Raw genomic sequence first — 18848 nt, forward strand, 5'->3', positions numbered from 1 at the left:
GTGCCATACTATTACGGGTTAAGAAATGGAGGGAGATCCATAAAGTCACTACGGAAATCCTTTGACGGTCCCTCCTGGATTGATAGATAACTTTATCTAGCTCAATTAGGCGAATTAAGGGATGTGGATGGCTTGATGAACAAGACAAAATCTGACATGTGAATTGCCCTTGAACATATATGTTCATCACAAGTAGCCTGCCCCAAATGCCAAGAAACCAGCACCGATTTGTTTCATGGATTGTGGGAATGTTCTCATTCTCAAAGGTTTTGGGGGTTAGGTACAGAGCAAAGTCTTCTTTAATTATGCTTATTTATGGAGATTATGGTAGGATTTAGTTGACCCACACACTGTGCCTGGTTGCCAAGCAGGGTTTTTGGAGCGGGATATCCCGACCACACCCATGGTCATATCCCAACGAAAAAAATTGTTCTACATTGAAAGACTAGAGGCTGAACGAAAAAAAGTCCAAACTTACTAGAGAAGTAGATGGGAGGAGCTGGCCCAGCAGGCCGTGACACCTCTGATGCCATGGAATGTAAGACCCAGTATATCTGTAATAAGAATCCCCAGTCACAGGTGTTCGTTTCCCCTTGTAACTAGGGCTTGTATAGATTAAATTTTAAGTAAAATTAAAAAAAAAACTGTGAAAATGTACCCCAGGGGTGTTTCATGACGTCATTTTAAGGTAGGATGCAAAAAAAAAAGTTATGACCCTTAAACCAGTGCGTAACAAAATTTGCTAAAAAAAAAGGCCTGGTCACTAGAGCCTTTTCAGGCCACGTCACTAATTGGTTAAACAAATCTCATTCACAGCTACCCAAATAATCAAAATCACAAGTGACTTTTATGCTACAAATTTTTCTTTCATATTTAGATACTACTACATCTGTGGCAAAACAAAGCCGACTTCAATTAGTTTTGCAATGAAAAATACAGTAAAATGCCCCAATGAATGAGTTTCATTGTGGAGATGGACTTTGTTTTTTTGGGGGGTTTTTTTGTAAATTTTTTTTTTTAATTTTGCTTCTCTTAAGATGCACCAGATTCTGACAGAAACTTCTAATTCTTGCTTATCTTTCTAAAGTTCAAGTTAAAAAACGGAATGAAACCTCTTATGCCAAAATAAAGTTTATTGACCATATCTTGGAGCCAGATGACATTCCAAAACAAAGTTTAAAGCGTTTTCCCAAGAAAATGGATAACCCTTAGGGGCCAGGGATAAGATAGAAATTTAGAAGGAATACTTACCCTGCTTCTGCTCCTGGTTCCCACATCACTCTGGTACTATCTGTGTAGCCCTAAATCTACCTGTAACCTGCCAATCTTTCTAATATACTTACCATCTCGAAAGTGGTAACGGAGCTGTTGTTAGATGCCCTTGCATCTTATTCATTCTTCGCTTTTGCTGACGTCCCGGCCACAGGTCTCTTCAGCATTTGTGGCCGCCTGGGGGTCTTCTTTCCTTGTCACAGAGAGGGGGCTGGTAAGTCCGCATCTTCTCGACGCATGCACATTTCGCACGCCCGACTTCCCTACACCAATCTTTTTTGCCGCCGCACATTCTCCTCCAACCTGAGCACCTATATTCATGAGGTATAACATAATTTCCTATCAATATGGTAAGTCACTTGTTGTGTGAGGTCTACTGTAATCCAGCTGATAAGATATTATGACTGTGGCATTTTTATTTTTGCTGTTACTGATCAGTACTGTAGTCACTGTCTGACCTTCTGGTGTAACCCTCATCATATGTTGTGTCAATCAAATTCTTCCTTCCAAATACGACCCATGGGCGAGGGTGTTATTAGTTGCCAGTATTGGTTATGGTGTCGGTCCTGTTTAGGGTTTGCCTGGTAATATTGGTGGACATGATGTAGGGTTAGAGATAGCTGGTTGCATCTGTGTATTTTTAAAAACTGCAGACTATAAGGGAGCTTGAATCTTTATACAGCCCGGGAGAAAAAAAAAAGTTTGTTTTGCCATTTTCCGATGCTAATAATTTTTTAATACTTCAGTGTACAGAGCTGTCTGAGGTGTCATTGTTTGCTAAATGACCTGGCGTTTTTTATTGCTACCATTTTTAGCACTGTATGACCTGTTTTTGGATACTTTTTTTTTTTTTTCTCGTGGTTAAAGGCTGGGAATATGATTTTTTATTTTTATATTTTTTTTATATTTTGATGTAGCACGACTTTTGAGACACGGATATACTGAACTTGATTTTTAAAAAAATTATATCTGTAAGTAAGTGTTCTTGATTTATCATGCTTGACTTTGATAGATTTCCGAAAGAGTACCTTTTACCAAATCTCACATGCGGCTAATAATATACCGTAATGTAGTGGCTGCTTCACACATTCAGAGGCACATTGAGTTTTCTTTCTAGCCCCAATATCAGTTCCAGTACCTGTCTATTGTAATTCTCTCCACTGTCTAGGAGGAGGTCCTAAAGAAGAAAAGGGTGTGTTTATTAAACTAATTAGTCTCTGATACTGTCCAATCAGTATTTCACAGTAAGCTTATCCGACATTGACTGCTGCTTATTGTGATCTCATTACATTGATGTGAATGCAAAGGATTACATTCCATTTGCATTCAGATCACGTTTATATTGTATTTACATTATATTTGGAAGAAGATTTTTTTTTTTTTTGCGGTACCATCAGTTACATTGCGTTTATAACATCACATTTACATGTTGATCATATTGTTTCGGTCTCATTTTGTTTTCATCGTATGTGGTAGCATTGCCTTTTTGTTAACATCACATTTCTGTTCACATTTGGTGCATTTACGTAGTTTCTATTTTTTACATGACCAGGCAAAGGCTGGACCTAAGACTTTTTGTTGGAAAGGTGGTCGGTAACTGCTTTATTGTGAAACTTGAGTTCCAATCTGAAAATATAAAATCTTTATTAACGTCACAAATATAACATATCATATGTAAAGATTAAGATTTAAAGGTTGGTTGAGTTCTTGACAACAAACATGAATAGATTAACTTTAATATTAAAGAAAACCAGTCTGAGCATGTGTTATGATTATTGGTGATGGTTTTAGATACCAGTGTGCAAGCCACACCTACCATATAAGCACTAGCTAAAAACCTTCAAGCAAGTAGTAAGAGTAGATTCAACCAAACCATCATAGTAAATTAAACCGCTCCTGAATTACCCTTTGAAGAAGCCTGTAAACTACGTTCTCATAACAAATGCCAGACTGTACAAAAACCACCATTATTTACCTCTTTAAAGGAAACCTACCACTTTAAAACGGTAGTTATAACCCTGAAATACCTTGCACCAGCTCAGGGTGAGTTGGTGCCGAAACATATCTTCATAGTTTTCTGAAAATTATAAAGATATGCTCTGGCACCAGCTCACCCTGAGCTGGTGCAAGGTATTTCAGGGTTATAATACCATTTTAAAGTGGTAGGTTTCCTTTAAAATGAGCTGTTGCCAAGAACCTGCCACAACATGCTGTCTTGATGCCTCAAGATGACATGCCGCGCCACACATGTTGCGCAAATCTAGTTGCTTCAGCCAACTTTAATTAAACACAGCTATACCCAGCTGTAACTGAGATCTGCTTCAAGCAGCATATGCCGTACCACAAGAGCACCTTTCAGCCACATAAATTTTGATAATAAATTTTTTAATATGCGTCTCATTCTTTGCCACCATAGTTTACTCTCTTGGCTATTTCAAACATCAGGAGGGCCCCGTAATTTGGATCTTTCCCTGTCCCACATCCTTTTAATTGGTGGAGAGAGAGGGATCTGACACAACTTTGCCATTTTCTGGATGGGGATAAGGTGCTTACAATGTCTGCATTCATTGAAAAGCATGACCTCCCTCAAATTTACAGGTTTGAACTAGGGCAGCTGCTTCATTTTGTTAGCTCTCTGTGTCCTCAAACCTCCTCCCAAATATGACGTATTTCGAGATTTGCAAAAATTACTAAATGTCCAAAGATGTCTTGTCCTTTATATATTCCATATTTAATCCTCCACGTAAAGATCAGATCTTGCACAATGACGCAAAAGGAGTCAGACTTATGTCATTGGAGAGGTGGAGGCATTGCTGCGCAACGGTGGTGAGGGGAATCCACCAAGTGACACTAGCTGAAATGTCCATTAAAATTCTACATAGGACCTATTTGGTTCCAGAGTGTTTTCATAAACTTTTCCCAACTGCCTCACCCCTGTGCTCTAGAGGATGCAGCCAGGAGGGAACTGTGTCCAAGGGTGACTGTATTCTGGAGTCATATAGCCTAACTAATATTGACGGTACTGAAGGTGACTGTTAAACCCACTCCTGAGGTAATGTTGCTGTCCACAGAGGTTCAAATTCAGAAGTTGTGTTAGTTTATATTTATGGCAGCCAGGATACACATTGCAGCCCACTGGAATTCTCCAATGTTGTCAGTTGATCAGGTAAAGGTAAGGGTCTCACAAATTTCGGCAACACTGGATGAACACTGAACGCATTTACTTACCCGTTTAAGCGAGTTCCTCGAAGCGCATTGTCTGATGATAATGCACTCTGCTGCCATTCACTAAAATCAATCGCCTGATTTGTCGCCATTTGTCACTTCCCCGCTCTTGTCCGCCGGGGTTCACCACGTTCTTCCTGGTGTATGCACGCCCCATGGTATTTTCTGCACCATGAAAGCCAGTGCAGCTGCGCCACAATCGGATTGTGTGTGACACAATCCCAGTGCAAACCCCTGTTAAATACCTGCCTAAGCTGTACAAATACTAAAACGGCAAACAGTCCGACGAAAGTGCGAACCGCAACCCTTGGTAAATAAGCCCCATTATGTCTTTACTCTAATTGCTCCATGTCCACCCCCCCCCCCCTTCCTTTCTGCCTTAACTTGGACTATGTGTTTAGGTGGATGGGAATGTTTTTTGGGAAATAACCTGCACGTGAAACTATTACGACGAAATATGCTACTGTTTGCCCTAAATTCATCCACATGGGAATCGGGAAAACTGTGCCTGATCTTTGTCTGTTTTGACTGTTTGTTTATAATACCTTTCCATTTGTTAAACAGGGGAGATTACCACTGGACTGCTTCATTGTATTACCAATTCTGCAAGGGATTCTTTTGGGTGGTCCTGTGCCCACGTATTCTCTGCTTTTCATTTTCAAAAATCTTTGACATTAAAACTCATCCAATGAACACTTACATCAAGCCCCAAACACTTACTGCTAAAAGCCAGCTGCACTCTCCGTTCCACCCAGTAGATGGAGTGACTGAATATCCAAATTGCACACTTCATATCTATTAAACAAAATTAAAAACAAGCATAACTATATCCTCCTGCCTCTAAATAAGACAAGCCCATAATATTTACACTCTAGCATATGCAAACAGATGAAAGTGAAAACTCTGTGATTTCCATCTTCCAATACTGCCGATATCATCATCTGGTAATCCCCAGTGAGATGCCTCTGTGACTGCCCCCAATAAAAAATGAACTACAGTCATGGCCAAAAGTTTTGAGAATGATACAAATGTTAATTTATACAAAGTCTACTGCATCGGGTTTTATAATGGCAATTTGCATATACTCCAGAATGTTATAAAGAGTGATCAGCTTAACAGCAATTCATTTTCTAGGCAAATATTGACTTCGAAATTAACTTTTTTCCCCAAAAAAACATTTCAACTTCATTGAAGGCCTGCCTTAAAGGGAGCATCTAACATTGTTTCAGTGATTGCTCCATTAACACAGGTGTGGGTGTTGATGAAGACAGGGCTGGAGATCAATCTGTCATGATTAAGTAAGAATCACAGAATCACACCACTGAACACTTTAAAAGGAGGCTGGTGCTTGGCATCATTGTTTCTCTTCTATTAACCATAGTTATCTCTAACGAAACACGTACAGTCATCATTGCACTGCACAAAACTGGCCTAATAGGGAAGAGTATCACAGCTAGAAAGATTGTTGACTGAGGTGCCAGCTTTTGCATCAAAGAATTCAAGGAGAGAGGTTCCATTGTTGCCAAAAAGGCTCCAGGGCACCCAAGAAGGTCCAGCAAGCGCCAGGACCGTCTCTTAAAAGTGTTTGAGCTTCGGGAATGGGCTACTAGCAGTGCAGAGCTTGCTCAGGAATGGCAGCAGGCAGGTGTGAGTGCATCTGCACGCACTGTGAGGCGGAGACACTTGGAACAAGGCCTGGTGTTCACAAGGGCAGCAAAGAAGCCACTTCACCTTTTGCAGAATATCAGTCTGTCCCTGATGTTTTTTTTTCTGGAGAGGACTGCTGAGGACTGTGGTAAAGTCATTTTCTCTGATGAATCCCCTTTCCTATTGTTTGGAACATCTGGAAAACAGCTTGTTCAGAGAAGACAAGGTGAGCAATACCACCAGTCTTGTCTCATGCCAACTGTAAAGCATCCTGCAACCATTCATGTGTGGGGTTGCTTCTCAGCCAAGGGAATCGACTCTCTCACAGTCTTGCCTAAAAACACATCCACTTGTAGTCAATCATCAAGGGACGGGTGGACAAACAAAAACCAACAAATTGTGACAAAATGCAAGCATTGATTGTGCAAGAATGGACTGCTATCAGTCAGGTTTTGGTCCAGAAGTTGATTGAGAGCTGCCAGGGAGAATTGCAGAGGTCCTGAAGAAGGGTCAAAACTGCAAATATTGACTTGCTGCATTAACTCATTCTAACTGTCAATAAAAGCTTTTGTTACTCATAATATGATTGCACTTGTATTTCTATATGTGATAAAAAAATCTGACAAACACACATAAAAACCAGAGGGCAACAGATCATGTGAAAATAAAACATTTGTGTAATTCTCAAAACTTTTGGCCATAACTGTATATTACCTTTAAAACAAATTCACAAAACAATCAAAACGGATGAGTGTGCAACACGCACTCCGGAACATTTTTCAGGGGTATCAACAGCCCCTTACCCAACTTCTCAATCTTTGAATCAACCAAAAAGACTTATCCGCAACTGCCCCTCCACCAACTGTACATGCCTCAGCTGTATACCCCCAGGTCTAAAATGACTAGCGTTCACCAAGCCGCTTATCCTAAACGCCTCGTTCCAAAAATAAAGAAAAGCCCACAAAAAGCTCATACTCTGAAACACAGACTTGCAAATGTAGGTGAGAAAAGGCATCAGCCACATTAAACCTTAATCTTAAACCTTGGACAAGGACTGTAGAAAATTCCAAATCAAACGACGCAACCGCAAATGCTAAAATAACACAACCACAGGAGGAGATGAAGCTGCTTGTTTATAGCATTTTTCACCACCATGTTGTCATGATGGGAAAAAAAACTCATTTGTTCGCCCACTTGCATCTGCACACCTCCACAGCCACATAAAAATTGACTCCAACAAACCAAAATTGGTAGTCAACCCTCCACTCTCCAATTGTCTGGACATTCATGCGTTTTTTTTTTTTTCTTTAAAGGCACCATAGCCCGAAGAACTGGCCACATCCGTAAACAAATGAAGCTCAGCGTTTTGAGATTGGGATAGTTTGACAGCTTACACAATGGGACATTTGAGGATGGTAGCTCCAAAGGCACAGATCAGCTTTATGCACATTCTTTAAACAAATGAAATGTTCCAGTCAGAAGCCGGAGCCAAACGTCTGCAAAACATATGCCCCATCAGCATAATATGGCAAGCAAAGCTCAATTTTCCCAACAAGGACTGCAGAAATCTCAGCGTGAGTTTAAATTTCACCAGAGCCTCTTGCACAATCAAGCTCAAATTATCCAATCTGGGCAACTGTAGACAACACTCCATATGAACAGAACTAATCTGAGTTTCTAGAAAATGTTGTACCGTTCTGTCTTGTCAACCGCCAAAGGCACACCAAACTTCTTGGATAAATCGGTCAAACTTGACAATAAAATCTGCAAACCTTAACCCCTTACAAAAAAAGCCCACAAAAAAAATAACATTACTCTCTTTTGACTCGGATGCCTCTCGAATGACCACTCCAAAAATGTGCTAAAGGCTTCACAGTAAGCACAAGAAATGGAGCAGCCCATGGGGAGGCACCCCTCAACACAAATTGTCAAAACTACTACCCAGCAGGTACATAGAATCCGGATGAACTGGCAGCAATGGTAAAGCGGATTCAATAATCTACCTTTTGTAATGCGTGCCTCTTGCAAAATCTCCCTCACCAATTCTTCTGAAGTGTAAGACACTGACTTCAATGAAGCCTCAATATTATCATTCATGAATGCCTCACAAGTTTAAGATAAATTATGGATTAACCTAAACTTCCCTTTCTCCTTTGCGACTACCCCCAAGGGAGACACCCATAGATCCTGAATTGGGGACAAGAAAAAACACCCAACATCATAACTAAATGAGCCGCCTCCTACAGTTGTTTTTTTTTTTTTTTTTTTATCTTACTACCTCCAGACAATAAACAGACTTCAGATTCCTAGCAAAAAATACCCCAACCCCTTCCTTAAATGGTATCCAAAAACCTTCCCTAAAGCCCCTCTAACAAGCATGTCTTCTCCTTATTTGGATAAATCTTGAGCCACGAAGTCATGGTGTCTAGATTAACCGGCATTTCCTGTATTTCAGAATTGTCGCCTCACCTCTGTTGCATACCTTTTCCATTTTTAAAGCCGCAGAAACGGGTGGTTGGTACCCTCACATACCGAGCACTTGTATTTGTAGGTACAAGCAGATCCGACGGATCCCCTGATTTTGACATGTTGGACCTTGACTTAAAGGAGGGGTCACAGGCACACCGCCAATGTAACACTCTGCCTGCGCCTTTTGGCGTGTTCGTCATCCGCGTCCACAAGGGGATGTCCTTGTGAGCCCACTGCAGATATGCATGCACTGCCATACACTGATGAATTTGTGGTCTTTATAGGCCTCCAGGACGGTATCAAAATGACAAAATAAACCCAAACAACATTTGGAATTCTTTTCCCCAATTGCACTACCCAGAATGGCAAAGGTATTAAGCCAAATCCCAGAATTGTACATAATCAGTCTAACCCTCTGCTGATCTTCATCCTCCTCCTTTCTTTTGCTCCTTACCTTTTCTCCCATCTCCCTAAAACACTACAACAGTAGAAAAAATAAAAAAATAAAAAGTAAAAATATCAAGATTTCCCCGCTTCCATATCCTCTTTTACTTGAGACTTTAAATGAACTCCCAAAGGACCATCAAAGCATATGTGCAAGATACTCTTAACCTTGCCCAGTACCTGACTTGGCTGTCTCAGAGCTATCTGCTTTAGCAATCTGTGCCTCTGCCTCTGAGGAACACCCTGCTTCCATGGACCCTGTTAACTGCCACTTCAAATTTGGCCACCAAGCCAGCTATTTCACCAAACACCCAGACTCCCTGTATCAACTGCCAACCCTTACCTTGGCCTGCTCCCTCATACGAGCCAGGAGCTTACAAGTTAGACATCCTGTCTTAAAACTGGCTAACCGCCCCAAGCCCTGTCCTTCCTACAATTTTCACCTGCAAAAAGATGGCCTGCCCTTCCTACAACCCTATGTGAACCCCTGATGTGTCTTCATTGCGTTCAGTTACATCACTTTCATTGAAATCTTAAATTCGCATTTTACATTTACATTGTCATATTGTTTCATTCCCATTGTGTTTACATAAAAACTATTTTATGTTATTCCGATACAAACACAATGTTAATTGGATATTAGCAAAATATAAATAGGGGAGATTGATAAATCTTTGTATACCAGAATTGTGGAGTAATTTGCACCTGAAACGCCATACGGCGTGTTTATGGATTGTTTTAGAACATTTTTAGGCCGTTTTCCACCTATTCCATCCTTTTAACAATGTAATTCTTAAAATTGTCTCTATTAGCCCTGGTGTATACAATCTCTGCTAACCCCCGAATCCTTCAGATTTTTTTTTTCTTATAGTTGGGCAGGACAGACTCTTATGAATTGCTTCTGCTGCCTGCTTGAGCTCGGCCCCTCCCCTCTATAATATGTTGAGCTCAAATACAGGCACTTCCCACCAGCAAGCAGTGTGCTCAGACTTTCCCTACAAGCTACAGATAAGATCTTTGTAGCAGGGGAAGGAGACATGTACTGTAGCTGTGCTGATTGTGTTCTAGTTGAGTTAGATATAGCACACAATGACACTCTGCTATCTTTTGGCTCTCATCTCCGATCTTTGATCCTGGATCTTTTTATACGTGTCAGATGCTGGTAGAATGTTCAGAAGCTAAATGAAATTGTAGATAGACCCTGTACCCTGATAATCTAAACACACTGTCAGCTCACAGGGATCATAATGTGTCTGCGAGAGTCCCCACCTACACTCTGGAATTTTACACTGACCATCACTGAGTGATAAGAGATAAAGGAGCACTAGAACTTTCTTTCATGGGCAAATTCCTTTAAGGATAGCAACTAATGGCTGTTCTAAACTCCTCCACATAAATCCTCCAGCATAATTTATCTGCCACAGTTTAAAGCTTTGGATTCTCTGGAAAGCTCTGCACTGGTCTATTCGCTGACATTTAATTTAATGAACACAGCATCTAGATGGGCATAGAGAGATAACACTCTATCGCCTGACATTGCCTGCTGCTGATTATCATAAAACACGCTCCCTCTGACGTTGGAGAGGATTACAATGGTCACAACCTCTGGGGCAGAAGGTAAATTCAAAATGCGCATGGGAACGGTAGTGAAAGGTCCTCTTTAAATCTATGTGCCCTGCAAAGACAAAATCTCTCTCAGAATTTAGTTTCTTCCCTGACTTAGGCTACATTCACACGATGTATGCCCGCCGTACCGTAGTACAGCAGGCATACATCAGAGCTGCGGAGAGGAGCAGGGGATGAGCGCTGCTCACCCCCGCCCCTCTCCATAGGGAGATACAGCACACGGCGCCGTATCTTTTCCCGGGCTACGGAGCGGTACGGTGCCGCACGTGTGGCCGTACAGGGCCGTGAGCCCATAGAAGTGTATGGGGGACATATATCGGCCGTATATACGTCCCCCATACATGTGTGTGAATGTAGCCTTAGACTGTATTTCCCCAAACGTAGTCCACCAGCGTTGTCTATGGCACCCAGTCTCGCTATGGTGAGCACAACCAGTGCTCGGCATTCTGAGCTGTGGTCCCCAAAAAAGATAGAGCATGCGCATAAGAATGGCCATGCAGCTCTATTCTCTATGGAGAGGGGTGGGGGAGCAGCGCTCACCTTTCCTCCTTTCCAGCGACCCCCGACGTGTGCCCACTCGTTTTTTTTAATATGAATGCAGCCTCACGGCGATGGACTCTCGCATCCAAACCGCGCTGTCCCCAGATGGGAGTCGATTCCGTTTGATTTGGCTATTATCCCATGTCCTGTCCCTAGACTTCATGTAAAATATGCATTGATGAATAGGGAAATCTTGGTAGATGAAGAAGTAGGGTGGCACTATACCATGGTCATGTTATGGTCATGTTATGGTGTGAAGACATAGTTATCATAAAGGCATAAATCTGACATCAAAAGTGAGGTGGTGCTCTGGTTCCAAAAAATGCGGATGAGTCCCAATAGAAATATCAAAAAACAGTAGAAACGGCACTCACCAATCTTCTTCTTTTTAAATGTTGCTTTATTATTGCATACTCACAAAAATTTTTTTTTTTTTCTTAAAATCAGTTGACCAAATGGCAGGGGTAAGGGAGGACACGGACAGACTCACGAGACAACCAAACACATGACAGCTGTTTCGCGCCGACAGCGCTTCATCTGACCTGTTTACTTACCCCTGCCATTTGGTCAACTGATTTTAAGAAAAAAAAAAAAATTTTTGTGAGTATGCAATAATAAAGCAACATTTAAAAAGAAGAAGATTGGTGAGTGCCGTTTCTACTGTTTTTTGATATTGATGAATAGGGAGCTGCCTTTCAAGATAACACTGAGACAAAATGACCTAATAGTATGAGATAATTATAAGAAGATTGCAGCTTACTGCAGCTTTGAAAGTCTTCAGGGATGTTATAGGAGTAATTCAATAGAGGGGAATATAAGTGAATCCGGCTGTGGCTTATCTCGCACAGAAAGTATGAAGTCTTCACATGTCATTTTTTATAAAATTGGAGGCACGTGAAGAAACTATAGAATCACATAGATATCAGTGCTGTTATGTCTGCTTGCTACAACTGTCAGCCACGTTTTGACCATGTGCATGAAGCCTCCCACTTGTTTCTTATAAAAAGTCACAGGTGTTTTGTAAAGAAGTTATGCAAGTGTAGACGTGTACACAACCCTTAAAGCATCAACCTACTAGGAATAAATATGGAAAATAGCATATACTGCATGTTTCAATGGTACTGGTCAATTCAGTGCTTTAAAGCTTCATAAGTTAGTTATGCAACTTCAGCTAAAGTAGAGGAAAAAAAATAAAACAGATGTTGGCAATTAATGCTGTAATATGATAAGTATGCAGAAACATTACAGCAACATGAAAATGGCCGTCACTGGACTGTGTTACCGAAAACATTCTGACAACAAAAGTGTCCTGTTAATGTTTTATTGTTATGACTAACGTGAAAATGTCCTCCCTAAATAAATTTTCTTTCAATTTTTAGATGCTCTTCTCCAGAAGATTGAAGAATACAGCCTTGTTACTCCAATCAGTACAGATGCAGAAGGGAATTTTATATCACATGCCGTGTCAAAAAGACAAAAGGCGCGGTTTCAGAGAGACATAGCGGAAGCCAATAAGGAATCTGCTGAGCATAAAATTTATTATAATGTTACTATTTTTGGCACTGAATTTCATCTAAGGTTAAAAGTGAATTCAAGACTTATTGCACCTGGAGCAACAGTGGAATGGGAGGAAGATTCCAACGTGATTGAAATAGAACCACTACACAGAAATTGCCTTTATATTGGGGATATAACAGATTTACCAAATGCTTCTGTTGCTATAAGTAACTGCGATGGACTGGTAAGCTGATTTATATGTACCTTGATATTGGAGTTATATGGCTTATATTAAATTATGCAAATAACTTGAGTAATTTACCAAATAGTTTATATAATGTTTTCTAACTAATTGAAAAACTACAAAGCTGAAACTTTTCAGCAATTCTTAATATTTAAAGAATGATTCCATTTTTAAGCTATGAAGAAGAGCTCAAAAGACACATGTCATTGTCATTTAATTCGGAAGGACCCATTACCTGTGTCTGAATGATGTAATAGCTGGTATCCCATTCTTTATGTAACCACTTATTGGCTGCACACAAGCAACACTGCACAGGGGTGGGCATGAGGAGCTTGGTAAAACCTGGCATCTCGGGTTTCCTAGTGAAGGCGTGGTAATGCAACATCTGGCACCTATGGTGTCCCCTACTCTGGTCATGTCAGGGAACTTCTGCTTAAAGACAGGTGAAGACACTGCTCAATTCAAGCTGCATAACGTGCTTTTATATCATTGTTCATAATAAAGAATATAGAGAATTTTTAATAGTGGATGCCATGTTTTTTTCTTGTTCTCTACTGTTGCAATTATAGATTGACTTTCACCTTTAAATCAAGGTGGTGGTGCTTATCCGCATAGGCAGACTTGCTCTCTTCCAAATCAAGACTGGGGAAAAAGGGTCCAAAAAGTGGTTTATGGGACAGTGTCGCTATCTTTCTCGTGTTCGTGTGTATTTCAAGGACTTCTGTTCTCTTAGGAGTCCATGTAAATATCCACTAAATTAGAATGGAGACTACTTATATGGATGTGACAGAAGTAACAGATACTGCAACTGATTCACAGTATAAGGCTCCATTCACACAACCATATGTGGGATGTTTATATCTTGTGGCGTTTATACGCATAGGCGGCAATGGGAGCATGGAGAAATATGATGCCGCACATTTGTGGCACCGTACTGTTCCGAACATGTCCTATCTTTCCCCGTTTGTACATCCATGTGGGGTACATCCCTATGGATATGGGAGGGGTCCACCCCTCCTCCTCTGCAGTGCGCTGGAAGTATGCATATATCCATGTGAAAGTAGCCTAAACTGGTGGTTGAACTACAAGTTATATGCACGAAACTCCTTGAACAGAGCATTCTGCATTTTGCATATCTCGAATTGTGCTTATTTTGGATGGTGAATTCCCCCAGATGATACTGTGCTAGTATTCGCATTCCACAAGGGTTAAGGGTTTTGAGAGTCATCCCAATTTAAAGAGCATCCCTTGTATATAATTTTTTTTTTCCTTTTTAATGATTGGAAACATGCACATTTAGAACATTCCTCCAACTTAATTTCAACTTTCTTAGTTTTACAACACCGTGAGAGAGAATATGAAATGGTAAACAACACTCAAGGTCAACAGACCTCCTATCTTCATGAAAAATTTAGAGAAATGACTTCTACAGATACAAGCAGAAGTGGAAAGTAACGCAGTCCACGGTCACACATAAACAGAGGTCAAAAGTAGAAAGCGAGAGCAAGTTTCATGGAAACTTGAAACTTTACTTGATAATGACTGATAATTGGCGCTTTCCTAGAGGGTAAGGTTTTGGCCTTCTGTTTGGCAAAACACCTGCAAAAATATAGCACATATAGTGCTAATTTGAAGGAGTATATTTTGTTGGTTACCAAGTTTTTGTTAGAGAATAATTTTTTCATTTTTGATGGGACATATTATTTGCAAGTAGAGGGGGCCCCAATGGGGGTCATGTTTCCCCCTCTCTTGCAGTAATAATAAATAAATATATATATATATATATATATATTATATACACTCACCGGCCACTTTATTAGGTACACCTGTCTAACTGGGCATTAACATTTCATTTCTAATCAGCCAATCACATGGCGGCAACTCAGTGCATTTAGGCATGTAGACATGGTCAAGACAATCTCCTGAAGTTCAAACCGAGCATCAGTATGGGGAAGAAAGGTGATTTGAGTGCCTTTGAACGTGGCATGGTTGTTGGTGCCAGAAGGGCTGGTCTGAGTATTTCAGAAACTGCTGATCTACTGGGATTTTCACGCACAACCATCTCTAGGGTTTACAGAGAATGGTCTGAAAAAGAAAAAACATCCAGTGAGCGGCAGTTCTGTGGGCGGAAATGCCTTGTTGATGCCAGAGGTCAGAGGAGAATGGGCAGACTGGTTCGAGCTGATAGAAAGGCAACAGTGACTCAAATCGCCACCCGTTACAACCAAGGTAGGCAGAAGAGCATCTCTGAACGCACAGTATGTCGAACTTTGAGGCAGATGGGCTACAGCAGCAGAAGAGCACACCGGGTGCCACTCCTTTCAGCTAAGAACAGGAAACTGAGGCTACAATTTGCACAAGCTCATCGAAATTGGACAGTAGAAGATTGGAAAAACGTTGCCTGGTCTGATGAGTCTCGATTTCTGCTGCGACATTCGGATGGTTGGCGTCAACAACATGAAAGCATGGATCCATCCTGCCTTGTATCAACGGTTCAGGCTGGTGGTGGTGGTGTCATGGTGTGAGGAATATTTTCTTGGCACACTCTGGGCCCCTTGGTACCAATTGAGCATCGTTGCAACGCCACAGCCTACCTGAGTATTGTTGCTGACCATGTCCATCCCTTTATGACCACAATGTACCCAACATCTGATGGCTACTTTCAGCAGGATAATGCGCCATGTCATAAAGCTGGAATCATCTCAGACTGGTTTCTTGAACATGACAATGAGTTCACTGTACTCAAATGGCCTCCAGAGTTACCAGATCTCAATAATAGATCTCTAATAGAGCATCTTTGGGATGTGGTGGAACGGGAGATTCGCATCATGGATGTGCAGCCGACAAATCTGCAGCAACTGTGTGATGCCATCATGTCAATATGGACCAAAATCTCTGAGGAATGCTTCCAGCACCTTGTTGAATCTATGCCATGAAGAATTGAGGCAGTTCTGAAGGCAAAAGGGGGTCCAGCCCGTTACTAGCATGGTGTACCTAATAAAGTGGCCGGTGAGTGTATGTATGTATGTCCCTATGTCCCATTTGGAGGATTTTATTCATTTTCTCAGATGACAAACCATACAAGAACCAAATAGTCTGATTTGGTAATTTCATTGATGACCTTGTGTGGGTATGGAGGGGTACAGAGGACCTTTCATCAACTTTGTAAACTATCTCAATAACAACCAAATGAATCTAAAATTCACATATACCGTATTTTCCGGGCCATTAGGCGCACCGGAATATAAGGCGCATTAGTCCGATGCGCCTTATATATGTAATAATTCCATATATAAGGCGCATCGGACTATAAGGCGCAGGGTCGGGGGCGTGGCGGAGGTCCGGGGGCGGAGCGGAGACGCGACGCGGAACGCGGGGAAGGTGAGGGGGAGGTGGAGGATGGCAGTGGACCATACTTACATAGGTCCCCGCTACCGGAGACAGCAGATCTCCAGCGGGAACTGCAGACCACGCGGCAGAAGTTGTTCGTGCCGCGTGGTCTGCAGTTCCCGCTGGAGATCTTCTGTCTCCGGTAGCGGGGACCTATGTAAGTATGGTCCGCTGCCATCCTCCACCTCCCCCTCACCTTCCCCGCGTAGCGGGGACCTATGTAAGTATGGTCTGCTGCCCTGTGCCATACATAGGGCGTACCGGACTATAAGGCCCACTTTGGATTTCCAAGGAAATCCAAGGCTTTTAAGTGCGCCTTATAGTCCGGAAAATACGGTACATATGGAGGGAAGGCCGTTGTATTTTTGGATATAGAAATCCAGGTTATCAATAATAAAACTGTTCCTTACAGAAAAACGGTGTCCGGAAATTCTACCTTGCTTGCTACCTCTCACCACATGGGGTGGATGGTATATAACATCCCTCTATGGGGAATTTGTAAGATATAGACAAAATTGTTCAGAAGATGCCAACTATGCAGAGGAAAAGAAAAAAAAATTGAAGGATCGATTTGAGAGAGGAGATATAGGAAACAGGAAATAACTAGAGCCAAGAAAAGGGTTAATAAAATCAAGCAGTCCACATTACTTAATATGGGCTCAAGCAAGGCATGGGAGAAGAATAAACAACAAATTGCTTTCTCAACCCCATACAGCAGGCAATACAGGAGACAGTATCAAAAATTTTTTAGAGATTATTAAAAAAATATATCCCTTTGTTGTTGCCAGACTCCACACTTAACCCAGTGATTGCTCCAGGTGTAAAATATGTGGCTAAATGTGTCCTCACAATGGATTCTCTAATATCTCCTAGCTTGTTGAGTAGTGCTGGTATATGCAGTCAGAATACTACTTGGATGGCACATAATGGTGCAAGCACCGACCGCGGTTATTAGCGGTGGGGGTTTGCTGCAATATGCAAAAACCCCCACCTCTGTATGAAGAGGACTCAGCCCGTGAGCCCTCTTCATACATCCCTTATACCTCTGCACCGTAGAGCTATGGCGCAGAGCGTTAAGGGATTAAGGATGTATTATGTTCTCATATGTGTACATATGATTATGTTTTTACTTACGTTTTCTCTCCCTTCATCAGAGAATGTGGAGCAGACCGAAACATTGTTCATAATAATCATTTACATGACTTTGATCATGTGGCTCAGAAACGATCCCGCCCACTCTCATGACGTAGGGTCGGGAATTGTCTGTGTTGTAAAGACTCACCAGACCGACAGGTCATTATTAAGACGCATTGTGTCGAAACCTATAGACCCGACTGGTGCTGCATGTGACTAGTTGCTGTTTTTATGGGAGAACTTGTGATCTAATAAAGAAGAAATTATTTTATCTCCAATCCCGAGTGATTATTGAACCCTTGAACCCTAACTGAATCTTCTGTGTAGTCTCAGGGGTTGGGCTTTGGTTTGGTTGCATTTTAAAAAAACACCACGTGACTTGTCTCTGCTGCTCACTCCTCAGCTCTTGGCCCCCACCTTTGTGCTCCTGTACTGCTCATTCTTCTCCTAATGATGTCAGCTCATCGGGCCGAGATCTTTGTGAAGTAGCTGTACAGGAGCACAAAGGTGGGGGCTGAGAGCTGAGGAGTGAGCAGCAGAGACAAGTCACGTGGTGTTTTTTAAAATGCAACCAAACCAAAGCCCAACCCCTGGGACTACAGAGGTCTTAGAGAAAGCTTAGAGAAAGCAGAAACTCATATGTGCAATGTAGCTGTAATGGGCTTCTGTAACATGTCTTTATTGAAATTAGGTCCCTGGTGACCGGTTCCGTTTAAACTTATTCACTCCCATCCCCTGTTCCGATAAGTCTCATCCGTCCACAGTGCATAGAGCAGGTGATGGGCAGGACTTGGAACTGGGGGAGTTAATAAATAAAAATATGAGGCACTCTGGCGACTCCCCAGACTAATTAGCATAATTGTTATAACTGTAATGAAACAAATGCAGCATATAGAGTTATACTATGGGTGATACTCAGGGTAAGTAATTAGTAATTTCATGAAGCTTAATACCTTATTGTAAATCCCCCCAACTAAGGCTATTGATATGCCGTTGCTTGCGATTTAACAAATCAAATTGTTCATGGTTGGAATTGTAGGCCAAATATAAAATGAAATTTGTCTATATGTAATTTCTGAGCAGTCATCAAAAAGAAAAACGTCTCTTGGATATAACACATACTCGTGTAAGAGACATACCAGGTGTTGGCAGCCTTACAGGCAACATTTCAGCATTGTTACATCTCTAGAAATTACAACAAAATGCCAATGCGCTCCGAAAGGGCAGGAAACTAATTTTGTGTTCACAGGACTGTTTTTTGGGAGATTTACTTCAAAGACATAGTTAACCCCTTGTGGGAGATGGAGTTAAAATGGAAACACAAAATGTCAGCATAAAGAGGTTAACCCCTTAACGCTGA

General features: G+C 41.5%; 1 protein-coding gene across 2 annotated transcripts in view; it reads left to right on the forward strand.

Annotated features, from left to right (window-relative positions):
- LOC140126382 (A disintegrin and metalloproteinase with thrombospondin motifs 2-like) overlaps nt 1-18848 on the forward strand; it is a 347949-nt gene that overhangs the window by 14884 nt on the left and 314217 nt on the right. For both annotated transcript variants that reach the window (XM_072145781.1, XM_072145779.1), the window contains exon 2: nt 12603-12964. In XM_072145781.1, the coding sequence (XP_072001882.1) occupies nt 12603-12964 (362 nt within the window). The remainder of the gene's footprint in view (nt 1-12602; nt 12965-18848) is intronic.

The sequence above is a fragment of the Engystomops pustulosus genome, chromosome 4, assembly GCF_040894005.1.
Source record: "Engystomops pustulosus chromosome 4, aEngPut4.maternal, whole genome shotgun sequence".
NCBI lineage: Eukaryota > Metazoa > Chordata > Amphibia > Anura > Leptodactylidae > Engystomops > Engystomops pustulosus.